We start from the raw sequence: 18,728 nt of genomic DNA, 5'->3' as shown, positions 1-18,728 counted from the left end.
CAGCTCTCACCCTCGACAAGCAAGTAAATGCTACAGCCTCAGCAACCAGTTACACCTGCAAACTCATCCACGCCTGCAAACCATACCTTTCCACAGATAGCTGCACCACCATAGCGCGAGCCCTCATCCTCTCTAAATTAGACCACTGCAATGCACTGTACCTAGGCACCAGTAAACACAACATTAACAAACTCCAAACCCTGCAGAATAATGCCCTCAGAACAGCCCTAGGTATCCCCAAAGGACAACACATATCTGCCCATAGAAGAACCGTCAACTGGTTGGCCATCAATGACCGTATCAAATTCAAAACTCTGAACATTACACACAATTGTCTGAACAACAAAGCTCCTGCATACCTGACAGAAAAATTCACAAAGCACACCTGTGAACGTCCCATCAGAAAGGCCCTCTCAAATAGCATCAAAGTCCCCAACTTTAAACTGAAAAGAACCGGTGGGTCCAGCTTCCCGGTCCTAGCAGCGCAGCTCTGGAACTCCATCCCAGATGCACTTAGAGCTACCCCTGCCTTCCATGTGTTCAAAACTAACGCTAAACTCTGGCTTAAAACCAACAACCGCTAAAGGCCCCAACTGTACCAAATACTCTGTATATTTATTGTAAACACTTGTAACTGTTACTTATCTCTTGTAAGTCATCCGATATTGCAACACAAAAAGATGTTGATATATGTAACATATCTCTCCTGTAAGTAAGAAATGCTTGATATATGAGCTTGTAATATATGATCCTGTAACTTAAGAAATGTAACGTACTCATGTACCTGTAACCCAAGATTTATTTTCTGCAAGCGCCCAGTTGCTCAACGGCCAGGCGCGCTCTATAAATAAATAAACAATACAATAACAAAGCTTAATCTCCCTAATGTCCTTCCAAGGGAATTTGCCATTACACGATGGGCAAAATTTAAAAAGGAGTTTGCTGCAGAACGGTGTGAAAAAGCAGCCAGACGAAAGGAGGACGAGGAGGGGGCGGCAAGAAAAGGCATTCTCAAGAAAATAGTCAGTACAAAATATGTCCCCACTCTCCCTACTGTAATGCCAGGCTGGAGGGGCAAGCCGAGAAGACCGCTCTCGAGTCGCCAGAGGTGTAAAATCGGCAAACTGGATCAGCCATCGGGAGGGTCGTCGAGTAGTCGAACAACCGTTGAGGATGTCTGGCGATAAACATGCCAAGACGCAGCAAGTTGCAATATAATCTCGATAGACGAGCTCCACATTAAGCAACCGACCAGAAAGGTGGAAAAAAAGAATCTGGTGGAACTTTGACGCATGAAGGATTTTAGGTACACTACATGTCATATTAGGGATAGGGTTACAGTCGCGCTGATGTCGACAGCCACGCCCATGTCGACAGTATTCCCATTTGAACGTCCCGCGTTTATTTTCAAAAGAAAGATGCAATGCTCCACGATTACCACTAGATGAAGGACTGTATGCAGAGCATGTGATTCTAAGCAGATTCACAAGCATTAAAATGTACATCATCATCAATAACTTTATTTTGGTTACCACCATAAAAGTACAAAGCAATACACATCTTCAGTCAAAACAATTGCACACAGTCACTAACCCTTATGGATAAAACAAAATGTATAGTATTCATATCATATAATCAATTAGATTAAAAACAAGCATCATAAAATTTTTCCCACAAATACAATAAAATTCCTTTAGGTCAAATTGCTCACGATTCTCTCTCTCCTCCACCATGCCTTTCTAACATAACTAAATACAGAAAAAGTTATATTGATCGAATTTGCCAATTTATATAGTTCTTCAGCAATAATAAAAGATTGTATGCCCATGTTCACCAAACAGTGTTTTAGATTTTCGTTCCTAATGTCGGCATACATGGGGCAACTATCCCAGGGCAAGGAGGACAGCAGCTAGTATAACCACTGTACCACCAAGCTTTTACAGAAGCAACATCCCATTGGGAATGGGCCTCGTTACAAACTCAAACCTTGTCTCTGCTCTAGGACTCCCATTTGGCCACAATACCAAAGAGGAGAGAACACAAAAACCAAGATACATCTGCAGCTGAGCAAACCAGAGACCTGCAGCTGTCTAAGCAACAATGATGTTATGAACTGCATATGCAAATCTCCTATGACGCCAACACTTCCATGCACCAATAAGTGCCTCCTCAACTATTTGATGCTGCTGGAGTTTACCTGCTCTCCCACTTCCCCCCAGAAAAGTGTGCCTCCACAAGACCAAAATGGTTTGCAATATGCCACAGCTTAAGCAGACCTTACTGTTTGCATTGCTGCTGCTCCTCGTTCGTCTTGTAGGAAAAATGGTTACCAGAGTATTCAACAGATCTTCCAAAGGGGTTGAACACATTCTTCAGTTTCATTTTCACCAGAACTCTGTTCCAGCGTGCAAATGCCGGACTTTGAGCAGCTGACCTCCACAAAGGAAATGCAAGAAATGCCACCACAAGGTTCCAGATACCCCAAAAATGCATGGGAGAAAAGAACGCTGACCATGAAACCGTTTGATACCTGCAAATAACCTGGCTAAGCAACAGGACAATATCCAGCTCAGCCAATTATCTGCTGCTTCAGGTTGCCAGGGCCACCAGGGCATGGTAATTCCACCTCTTTAAGACAGGTTTGACTAAGGGCGGGGCAGAAAGGCTTTCTTGCAAGCAGAGGATCTTTAAGGTCTTGTGACTTGGTTGTTCTTTCAGGTCAATGCAAGGGATTGGGAGTCCCAACATTAGTTTCTGGTTGCTTTAGGTTGCAGCTGGTTTCTTTAATTCATCTAGCAAACAATTTCCTTATCTGTCGAATGTCAGTGCTTCTGTCTCTGTATCAGGTCATCAAGGTTTCCTGAGTGCAAAGGATTCTTCAGGATTTGCAGGCTCAAGGGAAGACAATTATCAGTTTTGGGTTCACTTTCGTTAGCAGAAGTCTTGTGTCTGCAAAAAACAGACAGAGCTGTACAGTAACAGTTCCCGGAAAGTGTGCTGAGTATAGGCAGGCTTCTGAAGATTTATCTTAAGGTAGACCTCTCCTTCTAGACGTTGGGATTTGTCCACTAGCTTGGCAAGGTAAGGATGCAGGGACCCAGGTTCAATGGGAGATTGAGAACGGAGTGGGTAACAATGCTTTCAAATACAGGGTTGCACTCTTCCAAACCTTTGTTGGCCATCGAAATCACAGAATGCGCGGCAACCTTCGGAGGAAGGCAGTAGTCTGGACTATAAATGGCAACATCTGTATCCTACTTGCTTCCTCCTAGGACCAATGTTTAGTTGTTTAAACTGCACTCGATTTACAAAAATGGTTCCCTGAAAAGTTAGCCCTGGGATACAGCAGGCTATACCCTCGTAGATTCAAACAGATGCCACGAATCAGTGGATATCAAACAGCCAAATGTGCGAGGTGACTTGCACAGGGGAACGGTGCCATGGCAACTATGAGGGACTTTGGGACTCTCAATAGGTATGCATGAACCCGATGAGGCCTCAGAAGAACACTCATCAGGGAAAGGTCAGGTAAACCACTGCAGGAAAATTGAAAAATACTCAGGGCCTCGCGTCAGAAGGGTAGGATGAAACCTTCGGTTTCAAACAAACACACAAAGGGTATATTGAGACTCATGATAGAAGCATGGAGCAAGAACTAACAACAATAGTACACATTTCAACATCAAGAGAACAGGTGAGTTTAGAAAGAGACAGAGAAAAATATTGGCAGTGGACAAGCAGTGAACAAATGTAGCAAATACTTAACAGTACTAGAACAGGATTGCAGTGGTACTCGCAGTAACACAGCATGATTGACACCAATGGCTACTTCAATTGTACTTGAATAGTGTTCATTGAAATATTGCTGAGATAACCGTCTAATGTTCTTTTTTTCATGCACTGGTACTTACACCATGACCGTTGCTCCCCAGCCAACTGCTTTTGAGGCAGAGATTAGGCCCTCTGTCCAGCGTGAATTCTTAGCGTAGAACTCCTTGTGTGATGCTGCTCCCTGCAGGTACAAAAAAAGCATTGTCATGTGCCCTGCTGTCCATTCTTTCATAAAAGTGTATGCTTTGGTTTAGAATCAGTTGCTGGAATGTGCTGTGATCATACCAAAATATCATTAGACTTGGAAATGACATATGACATGCATTACTCACCGTAATAGCATTTCTGATTGTATCTGCTTAGATTCACATGCTGTGCATATAGTCCGACATCTAGTGGTAATCGTAGAGTATTGCCTCTTGTCTTTCGAGGATCGAAAGGGGACGTCAACATGGGCGTGCTTGTGACACTATCCCTAACGTGACGTGTACTGTACCCAAGATCCTTCACGTGTCAAGGTCTCTCCAATTGTGTTTTTTCTGCCGTCAGGGAGCTTTATGACTTACGTAAGTAGGTACAGATAGAGAGAAAGTAGTAAGGTGTATATGTTCCTTCTACTCCGAGCAGGGAAGAAGGGTGGGTGCATTTGAATCTAAGCAGACACAATCATCAGAAATGCTATTACGGTGAGTAATGCATGTCTTCTGATGCTTGTGAATCTGGTTAGAGTCACATGCTGTGCATAGACTAGCGAGCAGTACCCAGAGTTGAAGGTGGGGTGTGAGAAGGAACAGTAGTAAAAAGATGTCTTAGTACCGCTTGTTCCGCCTGCGAATCCGACCTAGAGTGAGTATCTAGTGAGTAGTGTTTTGTAAAGGTGTGTACAGAACTCCAAGTTGCTGCTTTGCAAATGGAATCAAGAGGAACATTTTCAATAAATGCTATGGAAGCCCCAGTGCCCCGAGTAGAGTGTGCCCTAGGCTTGAAGGGCAGATCTCTCTTGGCAAGAGTGTAGCAGAGTGTGATGCAGTTTACATTCCACTTTGAGATGGCTGACTTAGAGACAGGATCTCCTTCTCTACCAGCTGCCACTGAAACGAAAAACTGATTCGTCTTTCTTAGTGGTCTCGTTTTTTGAGATAGTATTTGACCACTCTACGCACGTGTGTGTAGGCTGTTTTCTGCCATGTTAGTGGGGTTCTGGAAGAAGGTGGGCAGTTCTATTGATTGGTTCACATGGAACTTTGAAATGAATTTATGCTCAAACCTACGGTGAGTGCGCAAATCCCCCTTATCTTTGTGAATTGTAACAAAAGGGTCTTGAACTGAAAGGGCCTGTAATTCACTGACTCGTCTGATTTATGTGACTGCCAATAGGAAGGGCGTTTTGTAAGTGAGAGGCTTAAGGCTAGCCTTATGCATAGGTTCAGAGGGAGATCCCATTAGTCTAGTTAATACTACATTTAGGTCCCACCCAGGGGCCGGGTTTGAAATAGGGGGATGAAGTCTTTTAACTCCTTCCATAAAAGCTTTGATGACTGGGATCTTCCACCACAACTTCTTTTGGGACGATGTGTATGCTGAAAGCGCAGCCAGGTGGACTTTCAGTGAATAAAAACGAGACCTGAGTCCAGTAGATGAGTCAGGTATAACACAATGCGAGTAGGAGAGCAGTCGATGGTATTGATGCTCTTAGAATGGCACTAGATGACGAAGTGTTTCCACTTATTGGAGTGGCAATGTCTGGTATTAGGCTTTCATGCCTCCTAAAGAATATCCATACATCTCTGAGGTAGTTGGCAGTGCCTGAACTCTTTGACCTCAGGAGCCATGCTGCTAAATTGAGAGTTTACGGGCAAGGATGGAGTGTCTTCCCCCCTTGTCTTTTGAAAGCATGGTGAATGGGCAAGGTAATTTCATCGGAGGAGAAATTGACATCGCCATCAGATGGGAGAACCAGTGTTGGCAGGCCCATATGCGGGCCACCAGAATCATTGTGACTGGTTCCTGGTGCATCTTGTGCACTATCTTGTTCAGTAGGGGAGTCTGGGAAGCATAGACACATTTCCCTGACCATGTTATCCAGAGACTGTCCCCCCTTGGAGGGGTTCTGGGGTATCTGGAGGCGTAATCTTGGCATTGTTCGATCTCCAGAGTTGCAAACAAGTTGATCCCCGGGAAGCCCCATTCTGCAAAGACGTTGTTGACAATGGGCCTCATTACAAGCTTGCCGGTGCAGAAACAACGGTGGCAGTAAAACCGCTGCCACAGTTGTCTCCGGACCGGCAGACTGCAAGTTCTGCAGGCGGGTGGTGTCACTCCCACCCGGTCTGACCTGGCGGGAGTAACGCCACCCGTCTGCAGACAGAAATGGAAACACTGGCACCGTTATTTAAGATGCCAGTGTTTCCATTGTCCCCATCGTCATGGGAATGGGGATTAACGGAATTACGCCTCTGGAATTACCGGGTCACTGGGGTTGTAATGCCCCAGTGATTCCAGCAATTACGGAGGCGGTAATTCATTCCGGGTCCGGCGGGAGACTGCCGTTTTTTCCGGCACAGCTAACGCCGGACTCGTAATGAGGCCCAATGTCTTGGTGTAGCTGCCATTCGTACTCTGTGGGTAGAGGGAAGTATCTGCTGAGCACGTCTGCCTGAAGATTGAGTTCCACTGGAACGCGTTGAGACAGGAGGAACATCCCGTGTTTGAGAGCCCACTTCCAAATGTTGTGGGACAGTTTGGATATCCCTGGAGAGTGTGTGTGTCCCCCTGTTTGTTCAGGTAATACATGGCTATGGTGGTGTCCGTGAGGACCAGTACTGTCTTCCCCTGAAGTTGTGTCTGAAAAGCTTTTAGGGATTTGAACACTGCCAAAAATTCCAACAGGTTTATGCAGTTGGACACCAAACGCTGTGCGATGATGAAGGTGAGCCCCCCCACCCTGTCAGAGATGCATCCGTAATAAGAGTGGCTTCTACTGCGGGGGTGGTGAAGGTCTTCCCCCTTCAAGAGGTTTTCTCTTGACCACCACTGCAGAGAGAGAACGAGGGCTGCCGAGACAACCACTAGATCGTTCCATTGTCCGCTGGCCTGATACCACTGGCTGTTGAGCCACTCTTGCATGGGGCGCATGCGCAAACATGCGTGTGGGACTAAGTAAATGTAGGAAGCCATCATCCCCAACAGTCGCATGGCCTTGCGTACAGTCACCTCGCAACTGGCTACACAGTGAGGGATATGGAACAGCATGTTTTGAACCCTCTCGTTGGAGGGTAAGACGAGGCAGTCTTCTGTCCGAATTAGAGCTCCCAGAAATTGTTTGACTTGGCTGGGGTCCAGACTGGACGACTTCTTGTTTATTGAGAATCCAAGACTGAAGAGTAAATCTACTGTCCTTTGAATGTTTGATAGGCATATTCCGTGCAAATACCTTGTTATTAGCCAGTCTTCGAGGTAAGGATAGACTAGGGTGGCCTGCCTGAGCAGGTGAACTGCTACTACCGCCAGTACCTTTGTAAATACTCTAGAAGCTGATGCAATGCCGAAGAGAAGAACCTTGAACCGATAGTAATTTTCCTCTATCATGAACCTTAGGTATTTTCTGCGCTGGCAGCATTGAAATATGACAGTATGCATCTTTCATGTCCAATGCCGCCATGTAATCCCCCTGCTTTAGTAGAGGGATTACCTCTTGCAGTGTTGTCATCCAAAACTTTTGTGGTTTGACAAATGTGTTTGCCCGGGCGCAAGTCTAGCACAGGGCGCATGGTGAGATCCTTTTTGGTTACAAGGAAGTACACTGAATAAATACCCTTGTTTACCTGTAGATCAGGGACAACTTTGATCGCGCCCTTTTCTTGCAGGATCTCAACCTCTTGTAGTCGGATATTCAGATATTCCGGTGACATTTCCCTGGATGTTGGTGGCCGGTATCAAGGTGGTCAGCTGAACTTGATAAAGTAACCGTGGGTGACGGTCTTGAGCACCCACTGCTCTGTGGCAATTCCCTCCCATGCGTGGAAGAATGATGTTATCCGCCCCCCGAACGGGAAGGCATGCGAGGGTACCCAGATCGGTAAGTCATTTTTGATTTGAGGCCGGGGAGCCGCTAGGGGTGGTGCTACTACCCCTTCCTTTTCCGCAGCGCTGTCATCTTGGCTGATACTGGTTAGAGGCAGCTGCCCCCCCCCGTCCTGATGACCACGTATTTCCCATTCCATACTGATTGTGGGGGGAACGTGGGAAAGATTGTGCACGAAAGGAGCAGTGAGAATTACTCCCTCGCTGCTGATAGGGTCTCAGTTATCTGATTTAGAGACTTCAAGGTTGCATGTTCTTTTTTCGCAGCCTGTAAAGCCTCATCCACCGCCTTTCCAAACAGGTTAGATTTTTCTACTGGCTTGTTAATGAGGGACGCCTGAATTTCCGGTTTGAATCCAGAATTCTTCAACCATGCATGCCTTTTCAACAAGATACCTTGGGCTAGTGTTCTTCCTGCTGTCTCTGCAGCATCCAGGGTGTTTTTAAGGATGTTTTGATTCACCTGCCTCCCCTCCGACACAACCGCCATCAGGAGTGATTGTGTTGGCTCTGGGACTTCCTGCAGGCCTTCCTGGAGTAGATTCCACTGGCCTTCGCTGTAGCTAGCCAACAATGTGGTATTGTTGGCTATCCTGGTGGAATAGGCTGCTGCTGCTGTGATGTGCTTTCCCAGGGCATACAACTTCTTGCAGTCCTTGTCCAGCGGTACCTCTGCCGTGGACAAGGGTACCCTGCTCTTTTCCTAGTTGTTGTTACCACTAGGGAATCTGGAGTGATCCCGGGTGTAGAGTGGGTCTGTAGGCAAGAGGCGAAAAAGCTTCTCGACCCGTGGGTTAACTGCCCTTGTTTGCAATGGAGTGAGCAAAGAAGGGGCGATACGCATTTTTTGATGGAGTTTAAAAGAGGTATTGCCTGGCTTGAAGGTGGTTTCTCTTTCAAAATGTCCGCCACAAAGTTGGTGTCTTGCACCACCTCTTGCGCAGCAATCTGGAAGTGTTCTGCTGCTTTTTACAGAATAGCATTGAATACTATCAGGTCATCTGTGGGAGATGTCTGTCTTATAGGAGGAGATGCGCGAGGATCCATGCACAATGTGTCTGGATCAGGGGTATTAGTTGGTCACAGCCATTGTGCTTCACCCACAGGTTGATCATCACCCCAATCTGGGGAGTCGTCTAAAGGTTCTTCAAAGAGATCCTCACCCTGAGGGTGAGGGTCCTGAGGGGTCCCTCTGGTTCTGTTAGATCATACACCTCCTCATGAGGAGAGTGGCTGGAGGTCCTTTGAATTTTAGACATAGTAGGATAGGGGTCTTCCTCACTAGGCCTTTTAAGAGTGATACACTTTTCAGAAAAGTACACAAATTTCGAAAGTTTATTCATGTACCCCTCAAACCTGTCCCTAGGCCAAAAGGATGACCCAAAGAGGTTTGGAGAGGGAAAGGGCTCTTCTTGTGGACCAGTGTTTCTAGGCTGTCGAGTTTTGTCCGACAGTCTCAGACAGGGGCTGGGAACCTTCAGAATATTCTTCCCGATTTTCTTGACGTCTGGGCATGTCTTTCGACGTGTCTTTAGACCTATTTGCCGCTGAGATGATGTTTGCAAGGCTCTCGTGGATCTCGGGTGTGTCCAGAAGGGATTTCGATGGCCCTATCGGCTTCGTCGCGGTTTTTGACGTTGCTGCATCCTTATGCGTCAGCACGCTCTTTTGAGGCACCTCGGCGCTCTTATGAACTTTGGTGCTGACGCCCTTGTCACTTGAGTGCCCCGACACAAGCTGCCTAGACTGTTGCGGGGAGGGCTGCCAATCCTGTGGATTCCATCGAAGACATCAGCGTACCCGTTGGCATCTTCGGGCGTCCTGTTGAGTCCATCGAGGAGGCTCGGGGGTTTGTGTGCTTTCCTTAGTGTGGAATGTGTGTGTCCCTGTCGCCGGAGTGTACACTCACCATAGCAGAACTGGTGGCCTGCCTGCCAGGTACGGACGACTCGGAGCGTGGCAGCTCTGAAGATAGGTCAATGGCATCCGTGTGGGGGCCACGGGTGTTGCTCACTTCCTCATCACTCTTGGCGCCTGTGGCAACGCAGGAGCTACTCTCGGCCTGCATCATGGCTTGGCCGCCCACCGTTCTACTCACCGTTCTTTTTAAAAGCTTGCAAGACAGGACTCCTCGTGGTGATCTCGAGGTAGACAATTATTACACTTCCGGTGTGTGTCTTTCCAGGGATACTTGCCTTTACAAGAAGGGCAAAATTTAAAAAGGTGTCCTGTCCATATCTCAGGTTTATAGTGACAGCAAAACCAGACAGGAAAAGAGAGGGGAGAAGTAAGTGCAAAGAAACAGATCCCCAGACCCCACACTCCCTACTGTAGGCCTGGCCTGGGGGCCGAGGCCACGTGGTCGACCGCGTTGACCGGAGCACCAGCCCCCGAAATCTAGAGATGCCTTCCACGGTCTTCGGCATTGGCTGTGAAGTAGTTGTCGATGAAGGGGACGAATAATAAAAGGACTGAAGGTCACAGACAAAGATATTATATTAGCAATTATTCAAGCTCCGCATAAGGTGACTAGCTAGCTGGGCGGAAAAAAACAATCCGAGGGACCTCGACGTGTGAAGGATCCTGGGTACACTACACGTTAGGGATAGTGTTACAAGCACGCCCATGTCGACGTCCCCTTTCGATCCTCGAAAGACCAGATGCAATACTCTGCGATTACCACTAGATGTCGGACTATATGCACAGCATGTGACTAAGCAGACACAAGCATTAGAAACATGTTTACATCCAATAAAGAATGTCTCCATTAGCTGGTGAGACATTCTTGCACCACCACTTTACAATAAGCATCTCAAAATGGAGTGTCTCCTCTGTGGGAAAGCATTATGCACTACTGCGCCCTTGTGGCCAAAAAGGGTGACATGTGTTGACTATCTGAAATGCCAGTGCATAGCAGCTCACACTGAATCAGGAGCCATATATATATATATATATATATGGGATACATTACTCACAGTAATCGTATTTCTGATGCTTGTATCTGCTTAGATTCACATGCTGTGCATAGGCCGACATCTAGTGGAAGCTGCGGAGTATTACAGTTTGTTTTTCGAAAATCGAAAATGGGCGTCGACACAGGCGTGCCAGTAATACTATCCCTAGTGTGACGTCCACTGTACCCAAGATCCCTCACACGTCTAGGATCCTCAGATTGTATTTTTTCTGACATGAGGAAGCATGAGGAGTAGCGTGAGTACAGATAATCCAAGCAGATAGACAGAAAGGTAAGACTACAAGCAATCATGCGCCTTCTCTCGGAGGGGAGGAAGGGTGGGTCGCATGTGAATCTAAGCAGATACAAGCATCAGAAATACGATTACGGTGAGTAATGTATCCCTTCTGAGGCTTGTGGAATCTGCTTAGATCACATGCTGTGCATAGATTAGCGAGCAGTACCAGAAGAAGGAGGTGGGATGTGAGAAGGGTCATGAGCAAACAGGTGTCTTAGAACCGCTTGTCCCACTTGTGTATCTGTCTTGGAATGAGTGTCAATGCAGTAATGGGAGTAAAAGTGTGAATAGAGCTCCAAGTAGCTGCTTTGCAAATGGTGTCGAGGGGAACATTTGCAATGAAAGCCAGAGTGGCACCAATGCCTCTAGTAGAGTGGGCCCTTGGCGTAAAAGGCAGAGTCTTTTCAGAAAGAGAGTAACACAGCTGTATACAGTTGATAATCCACTTCGAGATAGCGCCCTTAGAGACGCGATCCCCCTCTCTGCCTGTAGCTACGGAGACAAACAGTTGATCTGTTTTCCTTAGCGGTCTGGTTTTATTTACATAGTATAGGACCGCCCTACGCACATCTAGGGTGTGTAGTTTCACCTCAGCCGAGCTCTGCGGGTTTTGGAAGAAAGCCGGAAGCTCGATTGTCTGGTTTACATGGAACTTGGATATGAATTTAGGTGAGAACCTAGGGTGTGTGCGTAAAACCAGTTTGTCCTTGTGGATAGTAAAGAAAGGATCTTGCACTGACAGAGCCTGAATTTCACTGACCCTTCTTATGGAGGTAATGGCTACTAAGAAGGCCGTCTTATAAGTCAGGTGTTTGAGACTACTTTTATGCATGGGTTCGAATGGGGGTCCCATGAGTCTAGCTAGCACCACGTTGAGGTCCCATCCTGGCGGTGGGTTCGAAATAGGAGGGTGAAGTCTCTTTACTCCTTCCATGAAGGCTTTAACCACTGGTACTTTCCACCACGAGACCTTGTTATGGGATGTGGTGTAAGCCGAGAGGGCTGCCAGGTGTACTTTCAGCGAGTTAAAAACCAACCCTGCATCCAGCAGGTGGAGCATGTATGTCACAACGTTGGAAGGAGTGCAATCAACCGGGTTGATTAGTTTATTCTGGCACCAGATAACGAATCTTTTCCACTTATCAAAGTAACAGTGCCTTGTATTTGGTTTCCTGGACTCTTTTAGAATGTCCATACACCTCTGTGGTAATTTGAGATGTCCAAACTCTATGACTTCAGGAGCCATGCTGCTAGGTTCATAGAGTTGGGTTCCTGATGCACTGTTTGACCCTGTTGCTGGGACAGTAGGTTGTACCAGGCTGGGAGTCTGATGGGCTCGCACACCGCCATTCTGCGTAGGTGTGGAAACCATGGTTGTCTCGCCCACATGGGAGCAACTAGGATGAGTGTCATCGATTCCTTGTTCATTTTGTACACCACTTTCCTGATGAGAGGAGTTGGTGGAAAAGCGTACGCAAACATCCCTGACCAGTTCATCCACAGGGCATTCCCTTGGGAGTCTGGCTGGGGGAACCTGGATGCAAATCCTGGGCATTGTTTGTTTTCGCTTGTGGCGAATAGGTCTATAGTGGGGAAACCCCACCGAGAGAAGAGATCTTCTACTACGTTTCTGTGAAGGACCCATTCGTGTTCTTCTGGGAGGGAGTCTCTGCTTAGAGCATCCGCTAGGGAATTGAGCTCCCCTGGAACATGTTGTGATGACAGGAAGATGTTCCGTCTGAGTGCCCATATCCATATTTTCTGGGCAAGCTTGGACAGATTTGGCGAACGAGTCCCCCCTTGCTTGTTCAGATAGAACATGGCTGTCGTGCTGTCCGTCCTGATCTGCACCGACAAGTTCAGTAGATGGGGCTCGAACGCCTTTAGCGCTCGGAATACTGCCAGAAGCTCTAGCAGATTGATGTGGTTCTTGGCTACTGAGTGAGACCAGAGACCCTGAGCTGTGTGGTGGAGATGGTGAGCTCCCCACCCAGTCAGGCATGCATCTGTAGTCACCACGGCTTGTACTTCGGGATCGTAAAAGGGTTTCCCCTTTGCGAGATTCTCTCTTGTCCACCAGTGTAGGCTCTGTACGAGTGTTGGCGAAACGACCACTAGATCGTCCCACTGACCACTTGCCTGAGACCACTGTTTCGCCAACCATTCTTGCATGGGACGCATGCGCAGACGCGCGTGGGGGACCAGGTAAATGCATGACGCCATCATGCCCAGTAACCGCATAGCTTTGCGTACTGTTATCTGTTGACCTGACTGATATTGCGGAATTTGCCAAAGTATATTCCGAATTCTCTCTTCCGAAGGGAAGGTCAATCCTTTCTGAGTATCTAGGATAGCTCCTAGAAACTGTTTTGAGGTGCTTGGCACCAGACTTGACTTTTTCTCGTTGATAGAGAAGCCTAATTCGTGGAGGAGGTCGATAGTCCTCTGAATGTTTGACCTGCAAATTCCTGGGGTTTCCCCCGTTATGAGCCAGTCGTCCAGATAAGGGTACACCGGGATTGCCTCCCTGCGTAGGTGTGCAGCTGCCACCGCCAGTACCTTGGTGAATACCCTTGGTGCTGAAGCTATCCCGAAGGGCAGTACCTTGAATTGGTAGTGGCGACTGTCCACCTTGAAGCGCAAGTACTTTCTGTGCGCTGGGAGCATGGAAATATGAAAATAAGCATCTTTCATATCCAAGGTTGCCATGTAATCCCCCTTTTTTAGGAGGGGGATTACCTCTTGTAGCGTGGTCATACGGAATTTTTGGGGCTTGACATACTTGTTGGCAGGCCGTAAGTCCAATACTGGGCGCATTGTCAAATCTTTCTTTGGCACAAGGAAGTAAGTTGAATAGATACCCTTGTTTACCTGGTGTCCTGGGACGAGTTCTATCGCGTCCTTTTCTAGCAGAATGGCGATCTCCTCGAGAAGGATCCTTTGATGCTCTAGGGAGTGCACTCTTTTGTCGTGGAGGATGGTTCCGGGGACGCTGTAGTAGTTCTATACAATATCCTGCGGATACTGTTGACAGCACCCATCTGTCTGAGGTGATCCCTTCCCAAGCTTGGGTGAAGGTGGAAATGCGTCCCCCTACTGGGGTTGCGTGACAAGGGACCCTGAACTGAGCGTCACTGTTTTGGTGGAGGCGTGCCACCTCCCTTGTTGGGGCTGCCTCTGCCTCTTCCACGACCTCTCTTGTTACCCCTGCCGTAACTCTGGGTAGACTGCTGGTTGTTATTCCATTGTGTACCCTGTCCCTGGGCATAGTTGCCTCTTTGTGAATTTTGGCCGCGTGGGCGACGAAAATTACTGTTCCCCCTCTGGTTAGGGGGTTTGTTGGTAAGCTGGCCAAGGGATTTGAGAGTCTCATATTCATCTTTGGCATTTTTAAGTGCGTCTTCGACCGCTTTCCCAAACAATAGGTCGGGTTCCACTGGCTTGTCTATTAAAGAAGCCTGGGTTTCTGTCTTGAATCCCGACTGCCGTAACCACGCATGTCTCTTGATAACAGTACCTTCTGCTATCAATCTCCCTGCGTTGTCAGCGGCGTCGAAAGTTGCTTTTAAAATGCAACCAGACACGGCTCTCCCCTCTGCCGAGATCCGAGCCAGCTGGCCCTTTAACGGTTCTGGAGCAGAGGCAATGAGCGCCGCGACTTCTTCCCATTGATGGCAATTGTAACTAGCCAACAGGGTGGTGGAATTCGCAATCCTTGCTTGGTAGGCGGACGTTGAGGCTACCTTCCTGCCAAACCCGTAAAGTTTTTTGCTCTCCTTGTCGGGAGGAGCTTCTGATGAAGATAAGGGCGTGCCCGCCCTTTTTCTAGTGTTGGTAACCACTAGGGAATCTGGTTTAAGATGTCCCCTTATATATGCTTTCGTGGGGCCTCACTGGTGTTAACCGCGGTCTCGGTATCTTGGAGCGCGGCCTGGGGGTGGAAGTCGTCTTCGTCTCCCGACGATCGAACTTCCGTTAATGTGTGTAGCGAGGCACTCTTGGCAAGAGTGGATGATTGCCTTGCGTCGTGAGGTGATCTCGATCGAGAGCGCCCAGAGGACACCGAGTCGGACCGTTCTTTTTGTGCCTCTTTCCGGGAAGTCGACGTCGTCGAGGTCCGGTTGGTCTTAGTGTGTTTAGTGTGTGTTAGGTGTGTAGCGCTTGCGTCGCCGGGGGTCTTCCCCATAGCCGCCCTGCCGGACGACCTTCCGAGGTCGGGGACCTGCGCTCGCCGGCTGTCTTTCGACGCCGTAATGCCCTCGCCGTCCGAAAGTACGGCGTCGCTGCCATCGCTGAAGGCGCCCTCCGCTGCCATGGCCTCCTGCCTGGCGTGGTGGGCCCAACGCTTTGTCGAACGGTCCTTAAGTGTCTTAGGTTTAAACCTACTACACGCTCTGCAGTTCGCTTCGGGGTGATCCCTCGGCAAGCAGAGATTGCACGTGGCGTGCCTGTCGACCCAAGGGTATTTGCGATTGCACTTGGGGCAGAATTGAAAAGGGGTACCCTCCATACGCACCTTAAGGCAGCGGGCTGCTAAGTGTAGGAATATATAAAATGTAACTATATATCAAGAGTGAAGAGTATGTACCACCCCCCACTCTCCCTACTTGTAAGGGCCGAGGCCAGCGGCCTACTAGGCCCGGGCCGAGGCCAGCGGCCTTCGAGGCCCAGATCCGTCGTGCAGCAGTCGACGGTCGATGACTTCTCCAGCCGTCGTCGAGGTCGAGGTCGACGTTGGGGTGGGGAAGGGAATGAATAAGAATTATAATTATAATAACAGCAAAAGTATGGCTAAGGCCAGGGAACTCCGCAAGATGCTTCCGACCAGTATGGCGGAAAAAAACAATCTGAGGATCCTAGACGCGTGAGGGATCTTGGGTACAGTGGACGTCACACTAGGGATAGTATTACTGGCACGCCTGTGTCGACGCCCATTTTCGATTTTCGAAAAACAAACTGTAATACTCTGCAGCTTCCACTAGATGTCGGCCTATGCACAGCATGTGATCTAAGCAGATTCCACAAGCCTCAGAAATATATATATATATATACTTATAAGTCAAATCAGAATTCCTATTTTGGGGATTCTAAGGCCACTTTTTGCCCTAGTGCTTTTTTTTTATCATTGATTTGGTTTGGTAGCCAGAGGGACTTCTCCTGAAGTTCCCCTGTTATTACAACCCATTACACTTTACTTAAGGTACATGGTATTGAACCGGCACCAGGCGACCAGTCCCAGGGGTGAGTCTCAAGCACCCCATTTTGAACGAGGGCGATTGTATTGCCCTGTGTCAGGCTTGAACTAGATGGATGTCCGCAAAAGCTGCTGAATCCCCTTAATCCCCCAGAAATGTCATCCACTAAACTGAAACTAAAGAAACAGCTAAAATGGATACACCTCTAAGGGAAAAGGGGAAAATGGGATAAAATAATAAAGTTGCCAGGCTCTGTGCGAAACTGGTTTTCTCAACCTGTCAATGAAAAAAGAAATTCACTATAACTTTCTACTGACCTTTCAAGATGTGACTTAACTCAAAAACATCCTTAATAAACTTAAAAATAACACCATACCTGGCTATCCTCAACTGAATGCCCTGAGGATATTTCCTTATCATCTGCAAACAGACATATAAACTTCTGCTTCTTCCTCTCTTGAATGAAATTAAATGGAAGCTGAACGGATCCAAGATTGCTTCTTTAATGTCTAATCTTTCAAAGAAATTTGCAGAGTTTTCAATGCCAAGAAGTTTTGCCTTTTTTTTAAAAAATGTTTACTATCAGAGAGTCACCTGAACATGCACATTGAAACAGTTTGTCTTTTAGATAAAGCCATGGGAATCTGGAAGTTGCGTAATGAGCATTTTCTGTGACGTGAATCACGTTCTTGTTTGTTCACTTTGAACGCGGAAGGCTTTTTCCAAATATATGAACAATCTGTGCTTCATCACTCCAGTGAGCTTAAACAAACAAATCTCCTTATCGCGCACGCGTCATGTATTTTAGAACAACCGCGCATGTGTTAGTAACGTTAGCTTGTAATGACTCTATACGGCGCATGCACTGGAGTTCGTCATGGAAACAGATACAAGCACGCGCATGCGTCTTAACACTCATACAGATCTCTACAGTTTTGTGACGAGTATTCACAGAGACCCACGTAGGTGTTTAATTATGTCTATTCTCATAGTTTGAATAGCATTCAGAAATAAATTATATAGTTTTTGTTTACAGTTCACACGAACAAGGGTGCACTCCAGATAAAGTTGAGACTTACGAAGTGCTTCCCTATCCATTAACATTAGCGCAGTTAATGGGAGATGAACTTCCCGACGCTTAAACTCAACGTCAGAGTTTCTCAATAAGAAAATCTCCTCAAATACATCAGCGGCCGCCGAACACACGCTTGTACAGAAAACGTTCTGCTCTCTCTCTCTCAGAATTAAAAGTACATGTTCAACTTCAGAAACCTTTTCAGACTCGCCTTTAAGTTCACAAAACCCTTTTGTTTTCTACTCTCTCCAGAATTAAGCTGTTTAATTGTCCTTGCTTTTGCAATTTAATATATTCAGTAATAAATATAACCATATTATAATGAACACTAAATGTTAGTCAATGACAAATCCATAGAAAACTCAAAAGTTCACTTAGCTCTTGTCTCCAATTCACATAACTTGACTCAAAATGACTTCCAGGTTCTTTCCTGCTTCAGATTTTCTTGAAATTTACTCCTAACAACTTTAAATTAAAGTTTCTCCACACAGCTAATAAACATAGGTCCTCTCAGTTGAGCTGCTGACAATGAAAGGCAGTTTAGAATGTTCTCTACCTGCCTTTCATTCACTTCATTCAATCAAAAGGCTTGTTGTAAATTGTGCTGAGAGTCACCATCTTGACTTGGGAAACTCTCATTACTCTGAATTATAAAGTTAAGGCCAAACACATAAATTGATAAACACTCTCAAACTAAAATAACATTCTTCTATTAATTAAATAAAACCTGATAGCGACCTGACACCCTGCACAGGTTTTAGCAAGTAGGTTGGTGGTAGCTATTACTTCTCTAAGGGTGCAAGCCATTTCACTGCATTGGTTTCCAATGTTGCTTTATGGCAGCTATTGGGGTACCAATGGGTTTCTTTAAATCCTGCTTTCAGCTTTGTGTTTCTGGGTTTCCTTTGTTCGGTGTAACCAGAAGGAGAAATTACTTACCATTGATGTTCCTGCTATGGATTCTTCTCCCACAGATAGCTCATCTTGATAGTAACCCAGAGTCAGCAGCTCTGAATTTTCTTGGACCGGGGGCGTAGTGCCACTCGATATTGGCGTTGGCGAACCATTCCTCGACAACCGGTGCGACATGGGCGTCGTATAAAAGGATGCACTATGCCCACTTACCTCAGTTCCCCACGTTTTTCCACCTGGGGTCAGCCTGCGAGAGGGAACATGCCGTAATGGGAAAGGCAAAGAAACAAACAACCATTGCTTGCTTACCTTTTTCTTCCATATTTCAAACTTTGAAATGTAACCAGAAGAAGTAGGGCAGTCTGGTCAGCCAGCTGCTAC

General features: G+C 47.0%; 1 protein-coding gene across 3 annotated transcripts in view; it reads right to left on the bottom strand.

The window, feature by feature from the left end:
* Positions 1-18,728, bottom strand: part of HIP1 (huntingtin interacting protein 1) — a 1,552,273-nt gene that overhangs the window by 388,432 nt on the left and 1,145,113 nt on the right. For all 3 annotated transcript variants that reach the window (XM_069614772.1, XM_069614774.1, XM_069614773.1), the window contains one exon: positions 3,912-4,012. In XM_069614772.1, coding sequence (XP_069470873.1) covers positions 3,912-4,012 — 101 coding nt within the window. The remainder of the gene's footprint in view (positions 1-3,911; positions 4,013-18,728) is intronic.

The sequence above is a fragment of the Ambystoma mexicanum genome, chromosome 9 (assembly GCF_040938575.1).
Source record: "Ambystoma mexicanum isolate Mex_15411 chromosome 9, UKY_AmexF1_1, whole genome shotgun sequence".
Taxonomy (NCBI): domain Eukaryota; kingdom Metazoa; phylum Chordata; class Amphibia; order Caudata; family Ambystomatidae; genus Ambystoma; species Ambystoma mexicanum.
This window is presented reverse-complemented; position numbering and strand designations above follow the sequence as displayed.